The sequence below is a fragment of the Apteryx rowi genome, unplaced genomic scaffold (genome assembly GCF_003343035.1).
Source record: "Apteryx rowi isolate R43461 unplaced genomic scaffold, aptRow1 scaffold_26, whole genome shotgun sequence".
NCBI lineage: Eukaryota > Metazoa > Chordata > Aves > Apterygiformes > Apterygidae > Apteryx > Apteryx rowi.
In genome coordinates this window covers 30,117-44,541 of record NW_020448974.1, presented here as the reverse complement: position 1 = coordinate 44,541, position 14,425 = coordinate 30,117, and the positions used below count along the sequence as shown (strand labels likewise).

Sequence of the window (14,425 nt, the reverse complement as noted above, 5' to 3'; positions counted from 1 at the left end):
GAGCAGATATTCTGGGTTCTGGGTCTATTTAGTACAACGAAAAAAAGCATGACTTTCAAATAGCATCCAATATAAAAAACGAAAGTGTGATATTATATTGCCTCCTCTGAGCCCAGGCTTTATAAGTGTTCCTGGAGCCTTTTTCAGTAAAAACACTATCTCTTTCAGTTAACAGGCTCTTGTAATCAGACAGCTGCCTTGTGCATTCCAGGCTGTTAAACACATCAATCTTTCATTAAAAGTAAATGTGTATCTCTTTCTCACTTATTTTATTTTATTATTATTTTATTTTATTTTTAAACAAGGTGTTTTACTGAGAAAATGATGGCTAGCTTTGTTCAATCTTTTCCCACGTCTTGGTCTATGTTTAATTTCTAGGAGTGTTTGTTCTGGAGCAGTGAGTGATTGAGGTTAGAGATCAAAGGGTAGAAAACGAATATTTCCTCTTTTCTGTTCCAGATAATTTCATTCTTTTCTGTTAAATCAGCCCTTCGGGTTTCTATTTAAACACTTGATTCTTTCCTTTTGTGCAGTATAAATATAATTGCATAGTTTGCATCACCTTTATCTTTAAATCCTCTGCATGGATTAATTCCCCTCTCCTCCTGAATTCCTAGGTTTGGAAATAGTAACATTTTCCTACCATCTGTCTGCATCTGATCTTCTCTTTCCAGTTGTGTTCTAATGACATATGACCTGATGTTGCTTACATTATCCAAATTAAAGCACCAAGCATGTGATCTATCAGTGAGCCAGGCTCTTAATTTCCACTTTCCATGTCCGGTTTCCACCAAGCCATCCATTACAGGCCAAGAATGCACTTTTTCTTCTTATGCCTGACACCGCTAGGTGACCATCCCTGAGTCTGCAGCTTGTGGTACCTTGGAAATGAAACAGGAGTGTGGGAGCTGTATGCCTGGTTTTTGTTTTGAAAGAGAGGGGATGTCTGAGAYGGGTGCTACGAGGGGGCCTCCAAAAGGATAGCTTAGCCTCATTTAAGCCCCTGGCAAAACACTCTGGCTGTCACCCGAGGGGTCTTTCCCATTAGGCTAGCTGTGAAAATGGTACTGAAGAAGCGTGGGGTATTAAATAAATGTAGAATTTAAATGGGGATTCTTGCCTAGAAGAACTTCCCATGCAACAACGCCAGCAGTTTCTTCCTCTGTATTCTCCACTGTTAAAAAGACTCGTGTCGTGTTTAACGTCGTCCTTTGAGTCATACGTCTCTGAGTTAGACTGGGCAAATTGCTCTCCTTTGGGATTTTTAACCAGATTTTTCACTTCCAGGTGGTCCCGACAACCAGGTCCACTTTGAAGGGTACCAGGTCTCGAATCAGTGCATGGCACTGGTTCGAGATGAGTGTTTGCTGCCCTGCCGAGATGCACCGGAGTTGGGCTATGCAAAGGAGTCCAGCAGTGAGCAGTATGTGCCTGATGTGTTCTATAAGGTAAGGGCTGCACGCCTGTGGGTGGGGGGAGCTGCGAAGAACAACYCTGCCAAGTGTCTGGAAATCAGTATGGCCAGCTCAAAAAACATGTCTTTGAGGTCTGAACTATTTTCAGTAGTAACCATTCACCACATGTCCGCAAAGTAATTGCATAAGCTCCATTTCCCCCTCCTAAAAGCGCTGTTACAGTTTCCAGTACAGCAGTAGCCATTGGCTATCCAGCTTCTAAATGAGGTCTGCAGCGATCTACCAAGAACCTATAGCAAGCGCTCTGAATTCACATCCTCTTCCATATTTATTGGCAGTATTTGCTGTGTTTCTCTGATTTTAGTCCTGAGCTAAATATCTGCTTCCTTCACTGCTCAGTCATACTCATGTGTGATCTGTGCTAGCACAAATGGTGCAGTCAGGTTCCTTATGTGACGCTAGGGATTCTCTGGTGTATAACGCACAGGCACAGGAGTAGCATGAGCACAACAGCAGATGCAATGAAAGATGGTGCGGTTCAGGCAGCAAGAGGAGAGACAGCCCCGTGTATGGTTTTTCTTCTGCAACAAAAGGAGAGTGTGAAGGCTTTCGCAGCTGCAGAACAATGGCAGGACAATTCCTATGCATTCCCGGCTCTTCTCCCTAGTACTGCAGTTACTACCTGCTCCCAGATCCTGTTCTTGGGTCAGACAGTAAACTCCAAAAAGTGGTCCCGAGGAGCAGTGGGGGATGCCTGCACCCAGAGAAGTGCACCCTCATGGATCCAAAATATTCCTACTTGAAGTTTCATGCAAGAGTGCTGTTGCTGGCTGGTCTGCTGTGGTTTTAAATACAGTTTGTTAGTGATGAATGGACTGTCATTATTCACTTGACAGTTGTTTCTGGAGATCTTCAGACCTCCTACATCTGCAGCACCAAGTTAGAAATGTGGGGACAGGATCTCTGCAGAGGCTAATAGCACTGATTTTCAAACTTGTGTGTGTTGGTGCTCCATGAGCAAGGACAGAGGAATTTAATTAATGGCACTGCTTGCATACTAATTAGCCATCCATCACCCAAGTTAGTTATCTCATTCTTGTCTGTGTCTGATATTCGCAGCCTGCTCTGCCTGCAGCGCTCCTGCTGTCTGTATGAAGGCTGTCCATTAAAGAATATAGGATAAGCAAAGCTACCATCATTCAGTGCAGTTGAAACGAGCATTTTGTACACCATCAACAGAAAAGCAGCTTGTCAGAATAGTCTTGTATGCCCTGATCTTGAGATGAGGAAATGCTGGTCTGGGTGAATTAGCCCATGAGACTCCACCTTCTCACTCCCGCCCTTAATGCTGAACTGTTGGCTTGTCTTGATGCCACCTGAAAATGAGGAGTACCTTTTGGCTAAATTTAGTGCTTGAGAGGAATCTCGTGTATAAAAGCTGGATGAAATCCTGGCCTTTTCCCATAGCATGCGGACAGCTTGCTGTTAGGATCATAAGCCAGGTCCGCTTTAGATACAGTGGAGCTCAATTGTGCAACGGTTGGCGCTGAATATGAAGATGACGTCATCTCCTGGCGTGCTGTGGTCCTGCTCCAAAGGAGCCCGTGCTGTGCCACAGTCGGGATGCAACCTTGCAGGAGGTCCTGTAGGTCTGTGTTCCACATGTGGGCCACCCCGGGTGTTTGGAGTAGCAGGAAGGCAGTGGGTGTTCCCATAAGGTCTTCACTCTGATTTGTAATGTGAAGCAGGGAGATAAACAAAATGTGAACCGATGACTCCAGTCTTGTGTGGAAATTTCCATGAACACTGATTCACTGGGTCGGGCTGCAGCTTATTTCATATGTTTTATAACTTCTATCYATAATTGCCTTTTCATGATGTGCTCAAGGAAGGCTTGAGGATTGCTCTGGCGAGTGTAATTGTCCTTCAGACTTAAACGTGTTTGGCTGTAGGATCTCTTAATATTTTTTTGGAATGTTCTTAAATCGATGGAAAGCTTAGTCACTCCTGGCTTTAAAAACCTTTAGGGTCTCATTAAATGTGCAAGGCTTGAGGTCAGAGACACTACCTCATAGTTACTGGGTTGGTGACAACAATGGTGTCAAAGCACTAGTTAAATGTAGTTTTAGGAACAGGAGTTGTGTCTGTGTTTGGCTTCACAGTAGAGGACGGCTGGTTAGTAGTGCAGTGCCCTTCTACCCCTTTCTCTTTTGAAGCTCTGCAAGAGCTGAGCAGCTTTTTCTCCAGCCTTTGRTACAGGGGTTGTCCTCTCTGCTGCCTCCCCCCAGCTTTGGGCAGAAAGCTGCACTTTTGAGTAGTTGCTGCATTGTGTCTCAGAGTGAGAAGCTATTTCAGTGGTAGGGAGAAAAATCCATATATATGTATATAGAAATATATATATTTGTGTAGTGTGCAAGTATTCATTTGAAGAGCACTTTAGGATGAAAGGAGCTATGTAAATTTATTGTGATTGGATGAGAACCAAAAAGCTCGTGTTTGTATAGTATGGACGTATTTATAGAACCACTTTGCATCCCAATGCAAAAAAAAAAAAACCCCAAAAAATCTATTGAACTCTTGTATCTATCTACAGCAGGGTAATGCAGTAGATGCACCTTAAACTTCTGCCAGTAGGAAAAGTGCTGCATGTATTTGTGGTGAAGTGTAAGGCAACAACTGCGCTTCAGTCATGTGGTTGGAAGAAGATATCTTCCAGCTCTGCTCTTGGCAGGCGTGGTCATTCCCACAGGGACTGTTAAGAAATGCGTCTGAGTCGGTAACGCTGCAGGAACAGAAGGGGTGCGAGGACCCACGTTGCAGGCAGGCGAGCTGCAGCTCCGAGGACTTCAGTGCAGAGGCAAAGAGGTGCCTGGAGAGAAAAGAGCAGCTGTCTTTGGTCAGCGAGCCATTCGTGCACGCTTTGCGCCACAGCAGGTTTGTGGAGTGGGAGCAGGGGCTACCATGTCCCCTGAGCTGCAGCTGTTGCTGAAAAGGTTCCTGCGTGAACGTGACTCATCTGAATGGTGTGTTAGCGTAGATGGGCCTTTCTTTCATGGAACTGGCAAAACCAGTTTTGATGGCACCGATTTTGTCCTGTCTCAGAAGGCAAGGCGTTTTTCCTCAGCCTCTAGCCTTGTGATTTCTGTATGTCTTTACCGTTCTCTTTACATTGGCCACTAGCCCTGCTGCTCAGAGGAACCACCCCAATGGAATTGGCAGTATGGTGCTTTCTACATGTGGCTGTTGCTATCCTGGCTTGTGAAGGCTTGAGTTCTGTTCAAGCGTGAAAATCAAGGGCTTTGGGGACCATGAATACAAGTTGCTTCGCTCCGAGATGTGTCTCCAGGTAAGAATAGCCAGAAGGAAGAAAACATCCCCCTTCGCCTCCTGGTCTGGCTGTGAAGTGTCACAGTGCAGTGCTGTTTCCCATTTGAATGTTGCACAACCAGCACATCCTTCTTGGCAAGTTCAGTTCAAGGAATTTCATGGAGTCACCCTTGTCAAGATGCAGACACACAAATTGGGGTAACTGCTCTGCTTGTAAGTGGAGACAACGAAGTTGTGGCCACTTTAATTTGTTTCTCAGCTGGGTAAGGGAGAAACTAGCTGAGTATTACACGTGGGCATTTTATGTTCCTTATCTTCTGCCCTTGAGCAGTGTCCTCCTTTGTCCATCTGATTCTAGAAAATAAGCGTATTGATTTTGATTTCACTAAGAATGTAACTTGCAAGCTGTGGGCTTGATTATTCAGATTTGAAATCCCTAGCAAGTGCTGATGCTCAGTGCCTCGGTCAGGTCCGATCCCTTCCCTTTAGGCTGTCTGCGCGCTGTGCCTGCGTGCCTGGTGGTGCGCTCCCTGCGTGCTCTGTATTCCAAGCTCCCTTCAGCCAGTCTGCAAGTCCGTAACCTCCTCACAGCCCCGGCTGCGCAGCGCTCTGGGAGTTGGGTGTGACCCTGCAGAGCTCTGCTCCAGAGTTAACTTCTTGGATGTCTCAACCTCCCACTGAATGGAGGAAAGATATTGCTGTGCTTTACAGACCCTTTGAAACATTTGAATAATTGGATTTTAGTAGGTTTTTTAGGAACAGCTTTGTCTCTTAATGACAGATACTTACTTCAGCTTAGCATGAATATGGAGCCGTCATCTTTGCAATGAGTTCCATTTTACAGCTGCCTTAATATCCCACAAAGTTTCTTTGGGATGGTGCAAGACAAAAGCCTTTCTCAATGGCCCCAGTGTTATGAAAGGGCCCTTTGCCCCTTGGAGAGTCCTGCATGTGCTTTTTGCATTTACAACAGCTGATACGGTGTCTGGGCCTCAGCTTGTCATCTGCTAAATGCAATCCCATCTGGCCCTGGGAGAGAGCTGATGGCAGCGTACTGCTTTTGTTAGAGCCGAACAGGACTGCAGACCCACAGCTTCTCGGAGCCCAGGCTGTTCCGAGTGTGGCAYGCGTTGCTTCCTCCCATTCGCTTTGAAATCGTCTTCCTGGGGAAAACATCATAACCAAGCTGCACGGAGACTTCTGCAGGGAGTTTTCACTAGCAATAAAGGACTTCCCCTGCCTGGCCTCCTACCAATGGCTCATGTTTGACTGGAAAAGCCTTCTTAGCTTCAAATGTCCCAGCTGCTCCGGGAAGAGGATGCTTGATTAGCTAATGAGGAGTCTCCTGAGATGGGTTTCAACTCTCACTGACCTATTGCTTGCTCTTAGGAAAGTCGCTTCATTTCTGCATGTCAGCTGCCCTATCTGTGAAAGGGGGCAGTACTGCCCAGTAAAGCTCTTYTGAAGTCAGCGGAGGGAAATGCAGCGCTGGGATTCAGTAACAAACGAAAAAACAGGCATCTTCTCAGCTCAGTAATGCCATCAGCAGAGTGAACCCATGAGGAAGACTAACGGTATCAGACACTAATGGCTGTCCAGCCTTGGGATGCCAAGTCACCACGGAGTCAGAGCCTCCCTCCTGGCTGAATGCTGCTCGGATTCCTTGCACGRCTGCTCCTGGGACCTTAGTGTGAGAAAACTTGAAGCCACCCTGGAGCCGTTTCTTGCTGCTGGAGGCCTGCAGTGCCGCAGGAAGGTGTTATGTGGCCAGCCCTCTGCATGCAGATGCGGCCGTCACTTTCCCTTCTTGACCTCATGTGTTTGCGGCTTCTGCCTCCAAACAGTGGTTTGAAAGACTCTAATCACAGCACCTGATGCAATCTCCAGTTTGCTCCAGTCTTCAGGATGATTCATTGTCCAGATCCTCCAGGCTCTCTTGCTTGATTTTTGTCCAAGCGCCAAATAGTTGAGCCTCCGTTAACCCCTTGCAGTCCTCCATTTGGAGCTGTCGCCGCTAAGCGGAGCAAGTGGTGTTCATGGCTTTGGGGGTCTCAGGCTCCAAAGCAGCAATAATAATGTACCATGTGCAGAGAGGCKCTGCTGGGGCCCTGGTGACTGCCAAACTCAGAATGAAGATGTCTTTCTCCTAGCAATTCTCCCAGCTTGACGTTTGTTAAGGCCTTTAAAATGTAATTGCCTAATAAAATGGTGCGTGGGGGCTGGAGAAGAGTGCTGGCGTGGAGGTAGGGGCCTTTTCATTCTGGGGGAGGCGAGAGGGTTTGGACATGTCCTCTGACTTGGGGGAAGTGAGGTTSCAGTTTGGTAATAACAGTATAGTGCATATCTTGAAGGCCTCAGTAGCATGATATTAAAAAGAAGGCATTTAACATGGAAATCCCCAGAGGCGGAGATTAAAGCGAACAGGTGCTGGAAAAATGTTTCTGCATATTAGAACTTAATTAGATTTGAAAATGAATTCCAGATGGGCTAATTATGTGTGAGTTGTTGCAGGTTCTTTCTTGCAGGGGCAGGATTGTGTTTGGGAAGCTGATTTGGTTTGATTGGATTTGATTCCTGACTCTTACRGTATCACTGAGATCTCGAAACAGGTTAGCTTTCAGGCCCTGTGATCTCTCTGAAAAGGCTCCACGTCTCCTACTGCTCCTGTCAGAGCTATAGAGATCTAAGGCCACAAGCCACCAGCTTGTTGCTAAAATAACCACAGGGCCAACAACCTGTCATGTTCAAGGAGAAAAGATCCTTATCAGAATTGCTTTTAAAAGCAGCTTCAAAGACTGGAAGGTAGATTTTTTACAAAGGGAACTATTTCTAGGGACAGAGGGTGCTTGGGGTGGAGGTGGGGAGGGGGCTCGTGGCAGGGGCTGTTGGCGGCTCCTGCCTCGAGCGGAGGAGCAAGCCAGAGCCTGCTTGGGCAATGTCCRTCCGGGTCTGCTGGGAGAGCAGAGCGTGAGAGCGGGGTGCTGGCTGCCGYGCTGCATATTTGTGCTGTGTAAATACTAGTGTAACTGAGAAACGCTGATAGCGGAGGAGTGGCATACTCGGAGAAAATATAGCTTGTGAAAGGAGGATGTCAGCCATGGGCAGTTTATCCTGAAGTKTGTTGCTTGCTGGCTCAGCGCTAGGAATGCTGCTCAAAACCCTGGAGGAGAACTGCTGGAAAGGGGCTGGAAGAGCAGAGTTCACAGCCTCTCGCAGAGCTCCCCGAAAGCCACTGAGGTGTCAGGGTGACGGCTCTGCTGGTGTGCAGCAGCCCTGGGCCTGCCTCCAGCCACTGGGACTTCTGAAAACTCAGTAAATGTAAACTTTTATGTAGGGTCTCTGATTGGAAATTATGGGCGTATAATTTATATGTGGCTCAATGAATGATTTATAACATGTTAAGTGATGATTTAGGTAGAAAATACAATCCCCTTGTACAGAATCTTTAATGAAAAGTGTCAGTTCTTATGAATTTATTTCTGAAGCTGTGTTTGAACTCGGCATGTTTGACATAAATCAAGTCTAATTGTCATTTTATGATTAATGAACATATGCTGGCCATTTTTCTCCATAATTAAACTTAACGTTCAATTCGTCTGGCAAAGCAAAACAAGTTTATGCCGTGTGATGTGCTAGCTTCTCAGGTCTGCGTATAAGAAAGTGCCTGGACTTCCAATTCCTGAGCAGAAGCGAGCAGTCAGATTAGACGCTCATAGTCAGTTTTGCAGAGTCAGGTTTGCCTTGGTTGGGAAAGCAGATGTGGAGTTGTCCCTYCTTTTTTAAGACAACACTGCTTTTTAAACAGCATCTACACTTTTCAGATAATGCCATCCATCTCTCTGGTGGTGACGACTGAGGCAAACAAGACAAAGGTGCCACATTCGTGATAAAACACTCTCTTGGCTCACAAAGAAACAGAGGGCCTGATTTAGGAAGTTAGGGAGATCTCTAACCCCTATGAACTGCAGGGAATCGGGCGGCTCTGTGTCAGCCCCAGTACCAATAAAGCAGCCTCACGTGAACAGATTCTTTTCCGCACCTTCAGTGATCTGCCARAGTTGAGAATTCCCAAGCTTCTGTGTGGGTGTCTCAGGTGCCGTATCCCTTAGGCTTCACACCACTTCCGCACTGAGGAATAATAAGAAACTCTTCTTCTTTCAGGACATAGACAAGTTTGGCAATGAGATCACACAGCTGGCTCGCCCGCTCCCCGTTGAGTACCTAATCATAGATGTAAGTATTTGTTGCACTTGTTGGGAACGGGAGATGGTCAGGGCAGAGTTAAGTTCTTGACCCACCTCTGACATTTACATTGGAGTTTGCTTCATAGATCAGATTTCTTTCTATCCTCTTTCTCCTCTGCTGCCAGGCATTTCTAGCACAGAGGTGCGGGAGATGGTACACTGTGGGTAATTGCAGTGCTCTTTGGGAGCAGCGTGTTGTGGTGCCAGAGAATGCATTTACTTCCTTGGGAGTCACTGCCTGGTTTGTCTTATCACTGTTATGAAATGGCATGTAGCCATAAAACAGAGGAAGCAGCCAGCCCCAAGGATATGTGTGCTGGGCACTACCTCACGGGGAGCTAATTAGAAAACTCCAGTTGTCTGTCTGTTAGCAGCAATTAAGAATCCGGCTCCTCGTAGTGACTCAGCAGACCACGTTGGTGCTACAAAAATGCCTGCTCTTGGGAGAGGGAGTACGAGCAACGGCACAGAGCTTGGCTGGAGCAGGGCCACTACCTGCCCGTCGGCAAACATTGCCRGGCACTGGGGCATAGCTCTGCCCTTCGGCTTGAACGGAAACTGTTATGGTGTGGAAGGCAGGAAAGCAAATAATTTGGATGACAGATGATAGTGCTGGAGTTGAAGATGGTGCCAGTAACGATTAAATCCCCTCAGAGCAACTGGTCTGGTCCAGCTGCCCCTGGCACAGGCAAACTGACCTTCAGGCACAGGGAAGCTGGCAGGCTGGAGACTTCCACTTGCTCTTCCTTCTTGCCCGTTTGCTATCTGGTGCATGTATTGCTTATCAGAGCGGCATTCGGACCGAAGGCCTTGACATGTGATTCACACGGAGAAATACTGTGTTCAGAACAATGGGCCCATTGTGTGGGGCCTTCAGACGCCCCATTCCCATCGGCAGCGTTGAAACATATTTATTACTCAAGTAGTAAAGGCATCTGTTTCCGGACTACCTGGGGTGTAATTAAGAAGAAAACAGATTGACAAAGCATGCATTTAGGAGGAGTCTGGAACGATAGAAAGCTGCATTTCTGAAGCATCTTGTTTTGTCTCTTTAAAAAAAAAAATATCTATTTTAGTTAATACTGTACTGGCAGGTATTTCTGCATTTCTGCCTACGAAGAGCCTCTCTGACAGGGCCCAGCAGTCGGTAACCCACACCAAAGATCTACAACCCCAGAACTGGGATTGGTGTAAATGTCGGTATATTACCTCTTCGTTCCCATTTGGCACAGGGTGCAGGGAGGAGGCAGGTTTAGCGTAATCCTGAGTCTGGGGCGACTGAGGGAAGCGCATGGGGCCGGAAGGGCACAGCCCATGCAGAGCTACCCATGGCTGTTGCCTCGGTATTTGAAGAAGTTGCTGGATCCTGCCGGGAGCACGTGGCAGGCGCTGCCGGGGAGAGCGCTGCACTGCAGGAAGGGGCACTGGGGGCTCCCAGCGGCCCAGCAAGGCTCCTGCACCAGCACGTCCAGGGATTAGGGGCAGGCGTCTGGCTCGCCCTGCTGAAGGAAGGAGAGTTTGCTGCTCGGACAGGGCGAGGGATTTCACCACGAGCAAGTGCATTGGGCTGGAGGAAGCAGGGGTTGTGGTTGGATGCTCAAGCGGCAGTGAAGTCCTTTTCATGCCGAGAAGAGCCTGTATCAGCCTGTGAGCTGCTGCAGGTGTCAGCTGAGTGTGGTTGTGTCAAATGCACGCAGCTCTTGAGCATCCTTGTTAGCGAGGATTTCAGAGAGGATGTAGGCAGGTCTTTGTGACACCAAGAATCTCTTGTTCTGTAATGTATTTCTCACCAGTGTTTTCACTCCCTTCATCTTCCCCCAGCATCCCTCTGTTAAATGAAGTGTGCAGGCGTTTCGCTCAGCACCCTTTCCAGCCCAGAAGAAAGTGGCAGAGTCCCCTGGGTACCCCGTGGTCAGGCATGGGGGCCACACTCTCCCCTGTCACCCTCTGATTTTAAGATTACCCCCAGGGTGATGCCCCAAACAGCAGCTGCCTGGCACAGGGCTGAGCTGTGTTCCAGTGACTTTCACCCGCAGGGATGTTCTCCAAAGCACCTTGCTGTGCTGTTGTAAGGAGCGAGTTCAGTACATCTGCCCCCAGCTTAGTTAAAAATGGCTGCCAGGAGCTAAGGGATCTGCTGACTGGAATATCACTTTAAATGTTAACAGCAGTCAGAAGATCCGTGTTGTAATTRCCTCGCTCACTCCCTGGCTGAGCTCTAACATGTAGCTGTGGCTGCTTTTGGTTATCAGAAGCCTTGCTTCCCATATCCCACTTGCCTCTCCTGCTCTCCTTGCTCTAACGGTCCTTTCCTTTTTTTTAGATTACTACAACTTTCCCCAAGGATCCAGTCTACACTTTTTCTATTTCTCAAAATCCATTCCCCATCGAGAACCGTGATGTGCTGGGAGAAACTCAGGTAAGAAGTGATTTGTACCAAAACTATGTTTAATACAGATGTGTCTGTCTGCTTCCCCTACACTTACTAACGTCTGAGAAGGGATGGCTGCAGTTGTGCCCTTAAATCACCTCTTCACGGTTTGGTGCAGCCTCTGCCAAGCAGCCAGCTACGCTTCCTGCACTGAACAGCATCTGCATGTAGATCAGCCTGCTGGACACACCAGTGCCCACCCGTCCAGCGATGAGGTCCAGGCCTTGCTCTTTGCCAGCGCTGGTGTCTCCCAGATAGCACTAAAGAGGTGTCAGTTCTGGTTGGGCGTGTGTGTGTGTGATCTAGCAGGGTTGTAACCTCACAGTGACAGGACAGGACCTGCTTCTCCCCCTGGATGGGAATGGGAGCAAGGGTCTGTTACCCCAGCTCAGAGAACACTGACTTTTCTTCCTGGACCGATTTTTAAAATCCTGAGACCTTTAACTGAAAGAGGTCCAGATAGCATTGAGCAGAGGCAGCTGCTGGACAGCTCGAGGCATACACTGATTTTTGCCAGCTGAAGGAAGGCTTAAGTTGCTTTAAAGCAGCAACGTATAGTTTCTCTAAAGAGGCCATGCCGAAGGTGTCAATAACTTCTTCGAAAGTAGTCACAGGAGAATGATCACTGCCCATCGTGGCTCTGTCAACAGTCCAAGAGAGAAAGTTGGCTGATTGACAACAACTTTGGTTCTCACTTCTCAAGGTGGCCTGGGTTTGAGAGCAGAGGATGAGAGGTGCGAGGCAGGAGGGGCTGGGGAAGGAGGGGCTGCTTCGTCCTCATCTGCCCCTTTCCTTAGGGGACTGGGCTGTGAATTGAGCGGAGTGGCCTCTGCTCAGCATGTCCTGGGTCTGGGATCAGCTCTGTGCTGGGGTTGTTCAAGTGGCTGGATAAGAGAGATTGTGGACCCAAAGGTCCTCTTTTCTGGAAATTCAGTAAGCTGCAATTCAGTCTGACAGCCTGGGATCTGATTTCAGGATAGTCTCTGCACGCTGCAGCTGATGCTCAAAAGGGACAGGAGTGTTACAATGTCTGCTAATGGGTCTGAGTAGGAAAATCATGTTATCACTCTGTGGGGTGAAAAGTGACCTTTTTTTTTATTACTTTTCCATCTCTGTAGGACTTCCACAGCTTGGCCACGTACCTGTCCCAAAACACTTCCTCGGTTTTCCTAGACATCATTTCTGATTTCCATCTGCTCCTCTTCCTGGTCACAAATGAGGTCATGCCTCTGCGGGTACGTAACCAGGAGGAGATGGCCATGTCGGCGTCGCTGTGCACAAGGCCCTGAGCTCCTCGCACAGTGTCATTCACGTGTGCGAGGAGAGCGTTTCGGGCCCGCAGTTCCCCAGGTTGGGTGTCCGCTCCTGCAGCGCAGGACATGGAACTGGCCAAACGCCTGTTCTTCCAGGCTGACCTTTCAGTGGAAGGTTGAAAAAGTAAAACTAAAGTCCCCAACTAGACTGAAAGCTCTCAAAGTGCTGCTTGGAGCAATGAGTGGGTGGTGGTTGTTAGCACGGTTGCAGACCGGATAGAGCCAACTTAGCTACAGCTCTGAGAGCTGGAAACGTTTAAAAATCTCGGAATCAGAAATTCCTGTTGTAACGATAACAAGATCAGAGCCCCCAAATCTCTGCGAGGCCAACAACTTCCTGTCTTTGCAGCTCTGCCTCTCTTGGCTTGGCACTGGGAGCTTGGCTGTTGCCCAGGCCCCCGTTAACATCTGCGGCATCGGACATTCCCGTTTTTAAGCAGCACGCCAGCAGAAAGAGCCATGTGTTTGCCAGAGGCTTCGAAGGCGCTGCGGACTGAGCATGTGCAGGGCAGCTGGGCTGACCCTGGGCAGCTGGAGATCGGGCCGGGGCTGCGCGCGGGGTTGGGCGCAGGGAGCCGTCGCTCTCCGGGATGGCTGCTTTGCACCCCGCTGGGAGCGAGGCTCGCACCCCGCGCCGGCCCGCTCTCCTGCGCGGGGCAGTGCAGCGTTTGGCTGCAGCCTAGCTAGGAAACGCTTTTCTCTGAGCAGGGGAAAATGAAGCATTCGGGTTTTAGGGGTATGTCTGAAGGGGAGGGAGCAGAAGGACTAAACTCCATCTTTTTTCCTGACAGTGTACATCACTTGTGCAGCCCAAAGGGCCATTTAGGAAGGGATGAGAGTGCAGACGGACAGCTCTGTCTAATCCCTTGCTGGGGCTGGTGGGGGAGGGCAGGGAGGCACTCGCCTGGGCCACAGCTCCGGCCTGTGCGCCGGGAGGAGCGCCCAGCTCTCATTTCCTTGTTCTGGCTTCCAGGACAGCATCAGCTTGTTGCTGGAGGCCGTGAGGACCAAGAACGAGGAGCTTGCACAGACATGGAAGAAATCTGAGCAGTGGGCCACCATCGAGCAGCTCTGCAGTAAGAAACGGGGTCTCTCTGCGACCCAGCCCCTCTTCCTTCGGGCCAGGGGCTGGGCTGAGCGGGCCGGCACGTGCCCAGCACTGCCCTCAGGGCAGGGAGGGCTTGGAGGGGGCTCGGGGCAGCATCTGTGCCAGGCAGGTGGGACGCAGTAGCACCAAGCAGCGCAGGGGGAATGGGTCTGGGGAGGCTGCGGAGTGTGGGATCTTTAATTCTGGGCTGCGGGGCACCAAGATCTGCCACCTGGGCTGTGGGAGCTTCCCTGTGGTGCCAGCCTTGGGGGTGAGGGCAGGGAGGAGGGAGAGGCTCCTGCCTGGTTCGGGGAGAGAAAATTTGCTCTGGATTTATACGGGGGACCTGCCTGGCTCCAGCGCTTCTCTCCCTCCCCTGGTCTGACGGGGTTCTCCCTCTTGCAGGCACAGTCGGCGTCCAGATCTCAGGACTACACGAGTACGGTGCCATGGGCGGCTCAACGCACGCCGTGTCGGCAGCCATGTGGGCTTGCCAGCACTGCACCTTCATGAACCAGCCGGGCACGGACCACTGCGAGATGTGCAGCCTGCCCCGGACCTAGCCCTGCCAGCACGGGGGCAGACTCCAATACAGAGCAAAGCCTCGA

General features: G+C 49.3%; 1 protein-coding gene across 1 annotated transcript in view; it reads left to right on the top strand.

The window, feature by feature from the left end:
* Positions 1-14,425, top strand: part of NPLOC4 (NPL4 homolog, ubiquitin recognition factor) — a gene marked incomplete at its 5' end in the record, with an annotated part of 29,833 nt that extends 15,408 nt beyond the window's left edge. Inside the window, 6 exons of the mRNA XM_026067645.1 lie at positions 1,288-1,448; positions 8,904-8,975; positions 11,310-11,405; positions 12,536-12,652; positions 13,704-13,806; positions 14,223-14,425. Coding sequence (XP_025923430.1) covers positions 1,288-1,448; positions 8,904-8,975; positions 11,310-11,405; positions 12,536-12,652; positions 13,704-13,806; positions 14,223-14,380 — 707 coding nt within the window. The remainder of the gene's footprint in view (positions 1-1,287; positions 1,449-8,903; positions 8,976-11,309; positions 11,406-12,535; positions 12,653-13,703; positions 13,807-14,222) is intronic.